This window comes from Typopeltis vanoorti, chromosome 14 (assembly GCF_054136105.1).
Source record: "Typopeltis vanoorti isolate ZY-2024b chromosome 14, IOZ_Tvanoo_1.0, whole genome shotgun sequence".
Taxonomy (NCBI): Eukaryota; Metazoa; Arthropoda; class Arachnida; order Uropygi; family Thelyphonidae; genus Typopeltis; species Typopeltis vanoorti.
The window spans coordinates 74,399,302-74,412,145 of NC_143562.1; the positions used below are offsets into that span (position 1 = coordinate 74,399,302).

Sequence of the window (12,844 nt, forward strand, 5' to 3'; positions counted from 1 at the left end):
ATCATCAACAACATCAAAAAACAACAGCAGCAGAAGCAACAACAACAACAATAATAATGATAATATATTAGAATAATAGAACCACATGGCGGTGTGTATATCCTTATACGAGTGAGTTCCCAAAAAGAAGAAAGATCGAAACAGTGTCACTGATTAATACAGAGTGAGATTTCCTTCCATTTTATGAATTTCTCATGCTTGTGATGGCCTCATGTGTATCCAGTACTATCCAGTACATTGCAGAATACTGTTGCAAACAGCATGCTATTACTTCATGGTCAATTACTTCACTTAAATATTTTATTTATTTATTTATTTTAAGTCTGTGTGAGCAATCAGCAGATAAGCCAACTGAAAAAAAATCCCTGCGAATGCTTTCTGGCTTCATTCACATATCAATTTTTCTCATTTGCTGAATTTACGTTGTTAAGTGCTATTGCCGACAGCTGTGTTCGTTCAGTTTTTAAAGTTTAGCATTGTCAATGTATTATTGTATCATAGTAAATTCATAATGATTTAATAGGCGGCGACACATGCTTCATATTTATACACTGATAAATTGACGTTCATTGGTCAATCTGTTGTGTTGTTGAGATGGTCTGTTGGGGTTAATAGCTGTTTATTGTAGATTTTTGTGAAGTATACAACATGGCTTGCATGGTGTTGCATAGGAAATGATGTCTTGTCAAGTTCGTTGCTTTGTTAAAGTTAAAAGGCGGTTGTGGCCCTGTAGGCAAGAATGTATTTTCCGATCGGGTGGCCTAAATATTTACAATTAGAAAGATCATCGGTTATAAAGTATGTTTTCTGTAATCGAGATAGGTCACTTTTTGGGATTTTGTCTGATGATAGCATCAGCATTTGGAATGCTCAGGTGAGATCACCATGCGTTATTTTCCTTAGTAAGTGATTAATTTCACTTCAGCAGATGTGTTTTACATTCAGTATTGTATCTTTTATTTTTAAGTTGCAGTGTTATGTATTTTTAGATTAAAACACATTTCTCATTCATATGTTTTATTCTACTAATCTCAGAATCGTTTCTGGTTTGTTACTTTCCATTAGGCGAGGAATGATTTTATAATGGCCTTCTGCATTGGCTGACATGTATAAAATTGCTGAAGTATAACTTTGTGATATAAGTGTTGAGTATCCTTCTGCAAGTCAAGTTTGGTCTACGAAATTACTGAGATCAATGTTTCAGTCTGGCTTATTCCAGTTAAGGAATAAGCCATACTAAGAATAAAAATGTTAGTAGGCATCAACCTATAGTTATTAAGCATTACACCTGGTGTTCTGATGCCCAAGTTTCTGTGTCATGTGATGCCAACTAGGTGCTGGTTTTCATCCATCTTTTGGTAATTTTACATAGTCTTTTTGTTGCATTCTTAACTAATAAGACTTTCTTTCAGTTTAATGAACCATTTAGGTCTAATGCTGCCATCACTAGGTTTTACTATCAGTCTGTCATAAGCTATATCTGGTACAAAGTGTTGATTCAGCTGTCTTTAGTCTCTCATTACCACATCCATCCATTATGTTCAAAGTCTTCCTGTGGGTCTTTTCTTGTCAATTTTATTTCTAAGTACTTGTTTGATCAACATCTCTCCAAACATGACACCAAACCACTCAATTTTCTTGCTTCTTATAAATGATAGGTTGTATGATCTTTGAATTGGATCTCATAGTTCTTCATTAAGTCTTCATTCACACACTCCAGTAATTTGATTATAAGATGGTCCAAAATTTTTTCTTAGTAATTTTCTTTCAAATATGATAAGTTTTCTATTTCCTTTTGGTGTTGAGCATGTTTCACAATTATAGGTTAATCTCAGTCATAGATAGCTTAGAGTTTTTCCTTTGGATTTTCTTGATGATATTCTAGATATTGCAAAATATCTAGCCATCCAATACTTGCCATCCCTTTATTACTACACCTAGATTAGGAGTAGTAAAAAAAGGAATAGTATGTCGAATTTAGCATCCAGCAAACCTATCTTTACTGTACACTACATTCAACAGCAGTCTGCTCATCATCTTTCTTATCATCCTTCATTGCTAACATTATATGCTATGCACTGCAACAACTAAATCATACACTTTTAAACATCAAATGATATATAAATTTTGTGATCTTAGCTCTTTATACTGGTGATGTTATACTTCTAATTAAATCCAGTCCTGACAAAATTTTGGTATGAAAATCAGCAATAAAAAGACAAAGACAATGAAAATAGGTAGAAACATTCAAAATATCGACTGTATCCTAAATGGAGAACTTGTAGAACAAGTAAAACATTTCAGCTATTTATGTACACATTTTAGTGAAGATGACAAGTTAAATATGAAAAGAGACAACAGAATTAGTAAAGCTGATATGGTAGGAAGTCAGCTGAATAAATTTTTATCAAATAAGAGAAATTAGTGAAAACTCATAAAAATTCTTGCTCAAAGAAAGACTTGAGACCACAGATATGAGAGTTCTGAGAAAGATTATAGAAGTGAACAAAAAGCTTCAATGGTAGTATAATATTAAAAATGAGGATATTAGGAAAGAACTTGCCATTCAGTAATTTGATTAGTTTGGTCATGTTTGGAAAGAGCAGAGCTAATCTTTGATGGTATGGTCACTTAAACAGAATGTGAGAGAAAGATTTTCAATACAAGTGTTCTTTGCCAGGTTGGCAGGAAAAAGACTTGGAGCAAGACGGTCTAGGTTGAATGATACAGTAACAAGTGCCCCTTAAAAGAGAGAATGATAAGATCTGATAATGTTGGAGTCTTTACAGATAACAGATTAATTTGGAGGAAAATTGGCCATTGGAAACTAGTAATGATGTAATTTTTTTCCACATTGTACTATCATAATATCCTGTACACTCCCTGAGGGTGCATATCAGGAATTTGATTTCCTAAACTGAATGGCTTCTCAGAGCAGACTACGCACTGCATTTTTGATTCCTATAATTCAGCTCAAATAACAAGGAAACAGTATGCAGAAGTGCTATCTTGTACATTTCTGACATCTCAGAAACAGTCTCTAGAATTCTTAATAATTATAATCTAGTGGCTGCATTTATTTCATTCAAAACTGTTTTCATTGTTTCCTTCTTCTAAAGATAAAAGCTACCCCTCTCATTCTTCCTGGCATCTTCCAAGTTCCTCGTGACTGTAATCTTTCTGACTTCGAACAAACTGGACATTCACTGGAGAAAAGAATATGAGAACACCAGTCATAATCCTCAGGAAATTGAAATCTCGCCTTTCACACCATGGAATACATACAGACCACAGTATCCTATGATCTGAAATGCACTTAATCCATCATTTTCACTAGATGTTCAAACGTTTATTTAAAGGAAGCTCCACTGCCTTACTCCATCATCCGAACTTGAATCAGAATGACTGCTTATTACTATCAAAGATATGGGAGAGGGTTATTCCAATCACACATGATTAAGGTTTTTTTTTTTTAGTTAATCATACAATTAATTGATAGCTAATAATGTTTTCTCAGTTATTCATAAGTGCTGTTTCATGTGTAACATCACACAGCTTTCACTGTTTGTAATTAATCCATTGTTTAATCCTTTGTATTCAACTACCTGTTGCCACTGATTATTGGCTGTCATTTTCAGGTAGAAATATATGGATTTTGAATTTGAATAAATATTATTCTTGTGTTTTCATGTGAAATTAAGAAATACACATATGCTATAGTAGCATATCATTCTAAGATGGTTATCGCTTTAAAATGGTGCATGACTACTTTGATTATCCTATAAATATGAATTTATGAAAATTTAAACATTATAAAATTAATAAAAAGCATGCTCTGTTTGCTAAATCAAACAGCAAATCAAAGTATGTTTATTTTATTTTTTTGATAGCCATGTGTACAGTTAGTATGCCATCAGCGTAGCGAAGACTCAATCTCAACTCTTGGAACCAATATAATAGCAGAATGGAAGCCAGACTCTGCTATGGTAGTCATTGTAGTAAGTTTTTTTTTAGAATATTTGTAATTTGCATGGAATAGTGCTTGTTTACATCATAGTTGCATACTTGAGTTATATCATAAATTGAATTTTGCATCAAAAGCAATTGAATTTTATATAACTCTTCCTAATTTGACAACTCCTAACATAAATAAACAGCAATCAATGGTTCTGTAGACAGCTTCCAATATTAAATGTTTTAAGATAAATAACAAGTTTAATAAAACTAAACAAATATAACCATACATGTTTCATTAGTCATCAGACTTGCATTGTCAGCGTCAGGGATATTAGCAAAAGTTGTACAATAAAAGAGACTAAAAACAATTAATTACATATGTTAGATGTTATCAGAACTTCACAATTGGTACATATAAATAAGTAACCAGAATAAAAAATGTTAAATGAAATTAATTACTGTATATGTGCTGGAACAATGCTAGTTGCTACTGTTGGAAGTTTTTTTTTCGTTTGGTTATACTGTACATTAAAGATGCAAGAAATTATATTCTTGGTTTAATCCTTTATCCAAGTGTAAGCAAATAATGCAAATGAAGTATCTTCACGATTAGGCTACTTTATATCGAGGCTAATGACCTCACATCAATTGCCTTAGTATCCCATAATGCAAAGATACACCATTTCAGACATGTATAATGCTATGAATTATGGGAAGGACCACTGTCCAGACTGTTTCGACTTTTATTGAGGAATGTTAAAATGAAGGGGATACCTCTCCAAAGATCACCCTAAATCTCACTGAGTAATCCTAAATGGTCAATACTAAACTCATCACTCCTGGACAGGAAAACTCAGCAGTGGCTCCACTTAGTGACAGGCAAAAACCTGCCACTGAGCAGAGCTTCTCTACTTCCCCAGGAAGCAAGCAAACCCAAAGACAAACATAACGCCATCAGCGAAAGCCAGACCCAGAAGAAATACCAGGGTTGAAGTATTCAGAAGTCGAATATTACCCATACACAAGTAGTCAAAATGTGTTAAACCTTATTATTAAAATACTCTGGATCAGAGAGAGAGATGTTGGAAGTTTTTTCACCTGGTTATACCATTAATTAAAAGTGCCAAGAAATTATGTTCTTGGTTTATTCCTTTATCCAAGTGCAAGCAAACAGCGTTGGTGTGTGAAGTATCTTCGCAACTGGGCTACTTTATATAGAGGCATGCTCTTTACAGGTATGACTTCACATCAATAGCCTCATCCTACTTTGAGACCTCATTAAAGGTCGAAACAGATCAGTGTATTGGCCCTTCCCATAATGCATAGGATTATACATGTCTGAAAGAGTGTGTGTGCTTTGTATTATTAAACGGTAGTTGATTATTGGATTTATGTTCAATAGTAAACTTGATACGGGAGTACAAAAAAAAATTTCACGTTTGATGCTTGTAGATGCTCTATGGTCACTCCCTACTTCACTGGATTTTGGGAGTGAAGTCTTCTGCTAGATGAAGTGGTCGGGTTGCAGATGCCTTTTCCATGCAGAGTTAGTCAGATAATCACAACCATCCATGTCCATGGTGGGATTCTAACATGCAGCCTCTTGGCTGGAGAGCGGATATGCTAACCACTCAGCCAACCAGGCTGGCATATGGGAGTACAAAGAGTTTATTTTCTGTAGGAACTGAAGTAATTCTGACTCAGTGTAGGATTGAATTACAAATATATCATCAAGAAAATGTAACCATATATTAGACTGAGAGAATATAATGTCCAAGAGTTCTTTTTCTAGATGCTCCATGAAATAATCAGCTAAGGCTGGTGAGATAAGACTGCCATTGCTGTTTCCTACTGTTTGTATAAACAACTTGTTGTGCAATGATGGTAAATTAAATTGGTTTACCATTTACCAAAGACAAAAATTTCTTTCTTACATCATAATTTATTGTGAATTCATTTTAATTAATAAATTCATAATTATTTATTTTATTTCACAGTTTAAAATAAGTTCCATTAACATTTTTAATTTATTTGAGTGTAATATTTGTTCTGATTTTGATGTTATATTGTTTTTTTTTAATAAATATTCCATATAAAATTTAATGATAGCTTTATGATATTGAAATGGAGAATGTTATGGATATTTTATAGCCATATGTGGAATAAACTTAGTTTTGAACTTTTGCCAGAGAGTCTGAGAACATAACTTTTGGCACAAGTCACCTTGGTTTGCACTTTTTAAATGACATGAGCTCTGCACATGATCCCATATATTCACCTTTTCTCGTAGACAGACTTATACGTTGGTTATGCATTACTAAATCACTTAAGGAATTGACAACTTATATAAGAATATAAATTGAATAACACTTTAATAAATATTTCCGATATTTCGGCAACGTCACGTTGCCATCTTCAAAAGGAACTTACAAAAAAGGCACATGCACGTAGGCACGACAACACAGTAACTGAGAATGAAGTGAGGAAGCTATTGTTCTCCTAAAAGTCCTGATGGTGCCCACCTAGTGGGCTATGTAGGTGTTCTTGGCCGTTGGGCTGAAGGTCTGCTGATGTAAGCCTCCCAATGTAAGTCTCATTGCATGAGACTGCCCCAAATTGCAGTCTCATGCAATGAGACTTACATTGGGAGGCTTACATCAGCAGACCTTCAGCCCAACGGCCAAGAACACCTACATAGCCCACTAGGTGGGCACCATCAGGACTTTTAGGAGAACAATAGCTTCCTCATTTCATTCTCAGTTACTGTGTTGTCGTGCCTACGTGCACGTGCCTTTTTTGTAAGTTCCTTTTGAAGATCGCAACGTGACGTTGCCGAAATATCGGAAATATTTATTAAAGTGTTATTTAATTTATGTTCTTATATACGTTGTCAATTCCTTAAGTGATTTATTAATATTCACCTTTTATTAGTGCATTATTAGGTTTTACTGGCCTGATAGGTGTTATGATATCTTAAAGAAGCAACAACACTGTTAAATATATTATAGCAATACTATGTCAAAAAAAATTCATCATAAGTGAGCTGTTGATAGGTACATAATCATATATTAAAGTATAAAGAAAAAAGACTAATTTGGAATAATTACAAAAACACAGTGGACAATATTATGAATCTATTTGCATTTTACATCCAAATGTAGAAAAGAACTTAAAGTTTTGAAAACTTATAAAAGAGATCATGAAAAAGTTATGTTGTCAACAGCTCCGGTAAATTTTTCTATATTTAAAGCTTGGAATAGTATTTAATTTTTTTTTGTCTCACTCACAGATGAAACATCACAAGATCTATAGCAGATCAGTGCTGTGTGGGGGCAAGAGTATAAGAAAAGAGGAGGGATCTGTTTGCTTTTTTTTTGGAACAACTGAAGGTTGTATTCTTTGGGAAAGGTTATTCCAAACAACAGAAGTAGATGGGATGAAAGAGGAGGCAGCAAAATTGGTTTGGTTAGTTTCAAGATGGACTGTAAAAGGGTGTTAGTTGGCAATAGTTATTGTTTTTATGATTTTGGAGGAATAATAGCGGCCAATTCCATAGAACATTGTTCATGAAAGTATCTCTAGAAGAAGCATAACACAGAAACTGAATGTTTATGAGAGAGAGGGATTGAAGTGGTTATGCAAGAGAAGGATTATTAATTAACCATATTGTCCTCTTCTGGATAGAATAGTGCAAACTTTGAGAGGATTTTAGTGCATCCCAAATATGTGAGCCATATTCCATAGTTTGGCAGATTTGGGATTTGTATAGAGTTAGCAGCTGTGAAGGTGTGAAAAGTAATGTCTTGTGCAGAAATGTGCACCAATTTTTTTGGTGACTGCAGAAGCTATGGTTGAAATGTCTATGTACCAGGAAAGGTTGGAGGTGTAGATCACTTCAAGAAGGAAAATCTGATTGTGTTTGGATATCTGGATATTGTTGAAAGTTAGGGAGCAGGACGTCAACTGTTTCTTGTGAGAGATCAGATCTGATTGAGTTTTGGTCAAGGTCATCATCAAGAAAGCATATATGTGAACATGGAAGTGTATTCTAACTTTTAATTTCAGTTGCGAATTGTATGCGTTTGTGTCGTTTGTTCAGGTGACTGAGGAAAGTGTCTAAAGTGTGGCAGCCATATGGTCCGATAACAAAAATATTGTCAACATTGCGATGCACATAATTAAACTATCGTATAACTGCTTTTTTAGCTGTTTATACTAGCCTGATTTCTGGTGAGAAGAACAGGGAGGAAGGGCAAAATTTAAAATAAAAATGAATTTTAAATAAAAAAAATGGAATAAAATAAAAATGATAAAAACATTAAAAGTTTAACTATGTCAGTTGCTACTACTCTACAGTACCGTTATCTTTAGGTTCTGTCCACTGATCATGTTTTCTTGTGTTAGGGGTTCTGCCATCTTGTTTTTCTTATGTTCTATACCTAAATACTATGTGGATTGTAGATGGGTCTTCGAGATTCTTGGAATTGCTAATCCATCATTCTTGTTGATACTGGATTGATGAATCAGCATCTTATAAACCCCTTTTAATTTTCTTTCAAACCAAATTTTGGTGTGGTGTAGAGACTTAGTGCTTTTCCAATTAATTCTGTGACATGATTGGAAAGGCCTGGTTAATTTATGATTAAGCTATAATGAAAGAATTTAATGTATCATCTGTCTTCTTCTTTTCATATTGGAATTGTGCATCTTATTTCCCTGGTATAGGATTACTTGCAAGTTTTTGTAAACCCCTGGGTGGGCAAGGTAAAGAAGAGGATTTATTTAATTTAATTTTTTATGTTGTTCCTACCTATGAAAGGTTATATGCAAACTTATAATGCATATAATATATAATTTTGTACCATGGGTGGGCTGAGGATATATATAGCTCATACGGATGAACTGTGTATGCTCTTGTCAACATCACAATGTATATAATTCTGAATTTGAATGTTGCCTTAATATTTATGCAGTGTTTTTTCTGATATTCGTCTAATATATGGTATGGTTATTGCATTTTTGTAATCTTTAGTAGCATTATTGTTAAAGATCTTGTGAATTGTTTTTTGTTATAGCTGTTCTTTATAATGGCTAAGCATGCAATTTCATAGTCATTCTTCAGTATCTGTTAAGAAGAGCAAATTGTGAGCACTCAATGTTTGAGGGTGCTAACGGACCCCCCCCCTCCAGTTTTTTTGTTGAATGGTGGTATGATAACAGTAAAGACATGTGGAAAGTGTGTTTAGGAAAGGAAGAGAGTTATTTTTAAATCTTGATGGTAAGTTGGAAGCACGTTTTTGGCTTAGGAATGTATTTAATGTTTGGCAACTATTCAGCCAAATGTTGAATGAATTGTCAACATAATCTGAGTGAACCCTTGGGCTTTAGACTTGCTGAGTCTAGAGCTTATTGCTCAAAGTAGTCTCAAGTCAGCTGGCAGGGGGGGGGGAGGTGAGCCCATGGCCATACCTTTTTTTTGTAAGTATAAATTATTTTGCCACACAAAATAAGTAGAGCAAAGCATGTGGACAAAGAGGGTTGTGATATCAGGCAGAAAATTGTTCTATAGGAGAATGATTGTGTCATTGTAATACTTTGTGATCTACTTTGGCTCAAGATTTCCTTGCCTCATTTTATTATCTTTACTGATCTCCTAATTCTGATTGTGCTGACTTTCTTTTGATTTTCTATTTCTGACAGTGATCGCGTACAATCTAATCGCCCAAAGAGTGAATATGTTCCTTCGCCATTTTAACATCCACAATTCGAAACTGGCTCCTTCTTTAACTTCACTGATCAAGCTGGAAGAAAGCTAAATTGTTTGCTGTTAGTAATAATCTAATGCAAATTGTTAACCTGCCTATCTACCAGAATTCCAGATAATCATTTTCCTAACACTCTGGACCTTTTCTTAATCAACTCCAGTTCTAAATGCATTATCTCTCCTCTTGGCAACTCTAACTAAAACCTTGTCCATGTTTCTTTTTCTACAGGTCATCATTCTCCTGCCAGTCTTAGCTTCATATCTTATGGCACTACAATGGTGCCAGTTGCAATGACCTTCAGGATTTTTGTGTGTGATTATTGTTTTCACTTTCTTGATCCAAGCGTTTGCTCTGATCTAATAACTGAAATTATTCTTGTTGGGATTAGTCCCTTTATATTCTCAATTCCACTCAAAATCTGCACCTTGGAAAAACAAGTTTGTGATTTTAAATGGAGATTTCTCAATCCAAGAGAAATTTTCTTGAGAACATCTTAATAAATTGGGATTTCGTAAGATCTTTTGAAAAATTTCAAGTTGTTGATTTCACAAGGTTTGATTGTCCAACAAATACGTCTAAGTGATCCATGATAAAAATGCAGCATACGTTCATTGGTTTATGCTACCCCCCCCCCCCCCCCCAGCCTATAACAACTGAAACCCCCCGTCAAATCTAAATAAAGCAGACATTTGTAAGAATCACATGCACTATGCTTGCCAAAAATGTGATGAAGTTTGAAGAACCAAGTACACTACTTAAATGGAAGTTGAGCATTTCAGTCCTTTGCTCTTACACAAAATTTTTGTCCTACCATATTCTCCCTCCCTATCTCTCTCTCTCATCTTGATGGAACAGTGGCAACATCTTCTAAGGATAAGGAAAACCATATGGCATCATTCCTCTTTTTCAACTCTTGTTTAAACAATTAAGGTAAATCTCCCCTTACTGTTCGACAAAGCACCCTCATTATCCTTCTTCTGATCCTTCAACCCATTAAGGATCAGGTTTCTGGTTTTCTTTCATACTGATAAACAATGCCAGATAACTAGGATATCTAGTTAAAGTGACACAGAATGGGTGCTAATTCTGGAACATAAGTTCTTAGCACAACTAGAGGAATACCATCTAAGAGAGAACTCTGGCATCTGTTTTCAGTATGAAAGCAAACCAGAAACAAGCTTTTATCCAGCTTGTTCTGAAAAAGGGAGTTAAATCAGCCATCAAACTGTTGTCCCATCTCTCTCCTCAGTACTCTCAAAAGTGATGCAGGAAGTCATCAAATTGGCTTCTTCACTACATGAACACCCATCAGTTAGTGATTACCAATATTTTTCACCATTCTCATTCTACATTATATATTTTTGCTGATCTTATCTACCTGCCTTTGGACATGGACCATTGAAAGATTTTTGGGGATTTCATGTGGTTGTTTTTGATATTTCCAAGGCATTTGATTAAGTCTGGCATTGCAACTTTCTATCCCATCTAACTTCTTAGTCTCTTTTCTATCCTTTGTGAGTAGATTTTTATTTTCCTCTCTGGTCATATAATGCTTGTGGTTCCCTCACATCTGAATTTCCATCTGTCAGAGTACTGCCAAGGCCCTGTGCTTTCACATACACTTTTTTCTATACATAGATTATCTCCTTTCACTAACATCTAGTTCTATTCAGAGCTTTGCCGATGACAGCACACACTCCATTCCTCTTAGTCATTCTCAAAACTGTTGTATTCAGGTGACCTGAGATCTTCTATGGCCAGTGCTTAAACACCAATCTTCTAGCCATTCTCTAGTGGGATGAAGATAATTTAGTAAATTTAAATGCTACTAAAACAATCTTGCTTTCTGACATAGTGACCTTTGTGGTAGCAAGTCAGTTTTTTTCTCTACCTGTGAGGTTTTCACTATTACTGTAGTATTAATGATAATATTAAGATACTTCTGACTGCCCACATCATGATTCAGTGCAGTTACTATAATAATGTTACTTTTATATTCATTATGACAGCAGTTGCATGCCAGACACCTTTGAGACAAAGCTAGGCAAAATACTCAATGCATATTCCACATTCTTACCACTTGAAGAGGTGGTAGATGATTCATTGGCCAGTGTAAGATCATCACCCTGGAAACTTCAGGTGGCTTGATAAGTTCTATGTTTGGTCCTTATCTTTTTTCCATGCCTATAGAGCATGGTTTATGGGTTATCTAAGCTTTAATTCACTATGTGCTAATGTACTGTATAGACTTAAAAAAAACTTTTGTGAGTGGGTTGCACACCAAAATAGATTTCAATCCAATCTATTTTGGATTAAATCAGATAAAGATTGATTTAATCCAAAATAGATTGGTTTGACTAATTTTAAATTCCCAAAATACCGAATTTCATATCATTCCAGCAGTGTTAGAAATAATATTATGTATACAGATGAAAAGAAAAATGAATTACTGGTCTCCTTTTTCTCAAGTTAACAACATTAATCTTGATGTCTATTCTACCCTGGTATGTTATGAAATGCAGTGGTCTGCCCTATCTCATTTTGCATAGCAATTCACTATCTCATTTCAAAAAGCATAGATCATGCACATCTTTTATAACCTTTGCAGTACTCCTTTATTCCATGCATTGAAATAAATTTAAAAAAATACATAGATGGTGCACATTTTTTATAACCTCTGCAGTATCTCATTTATTTCATACAAAAAAAAAAGCATAGATATAATTTTATTGTTATTACAGCTGTGACATTTCTTTATGCACTAATATTTGAAGAGTGCTTTAAAATTATATACCTGCCTGTTTTTCAGACTTCAAAAAGTCACCTGCTTTTCTATCATCTGGATATAGACCGTTCTCGGACATTGTATGAACAACAAGATAGCAAGTATGATTTCCTTTAAATATTCTCATAAATATGTATGGCATGTTACATTATTAATAATGTGCAGTATTAGTACTAGACTATATGCAGAAGATGAGCAATATTAATAAAAAAAGTTTGTGTAAAGAGAGTATAAAAGCAAAACTTTTGAGTGATTTAAAAATTTGCTAGCGTTCATAGTTCCAAAAATAGTCTGTAAAGGCTTAAATTCAAAAAAAAATTTAAACAGGTTACACAAA

General features: G+C 34.2%; 1 protein-coding gene across 1 annotated transcript in view; it reads left to right on the forward strand.

Moving 5' to 3' along the window:
* The first annotated feature begins 597 nt into the window (after positions 1–597).
* Positions 598–12,844, forward strand: part of Rich (Guanine nucleotide exchange factor subunit Rich) — a 456,640-nt gene continuing 444,393 nt past the window's right edge. The window contains exons 1-3 of the mRNA XM_090404468.1: positions 598–874; positions 3,891–3,998; positions 12,532–12,608. Of these exons, the coding sequence (XP_090260594.1) occupies positions 740–874; positions 3,891–3,998; positions 12,532–12,608 (320 nt within the window). The 5' untranslated portion in view covers positions 598–739. The remainder of the gene's footprint in view (positions 875–3,890; positions 3,999–12,531; positions 12,609–12,844) is intronic.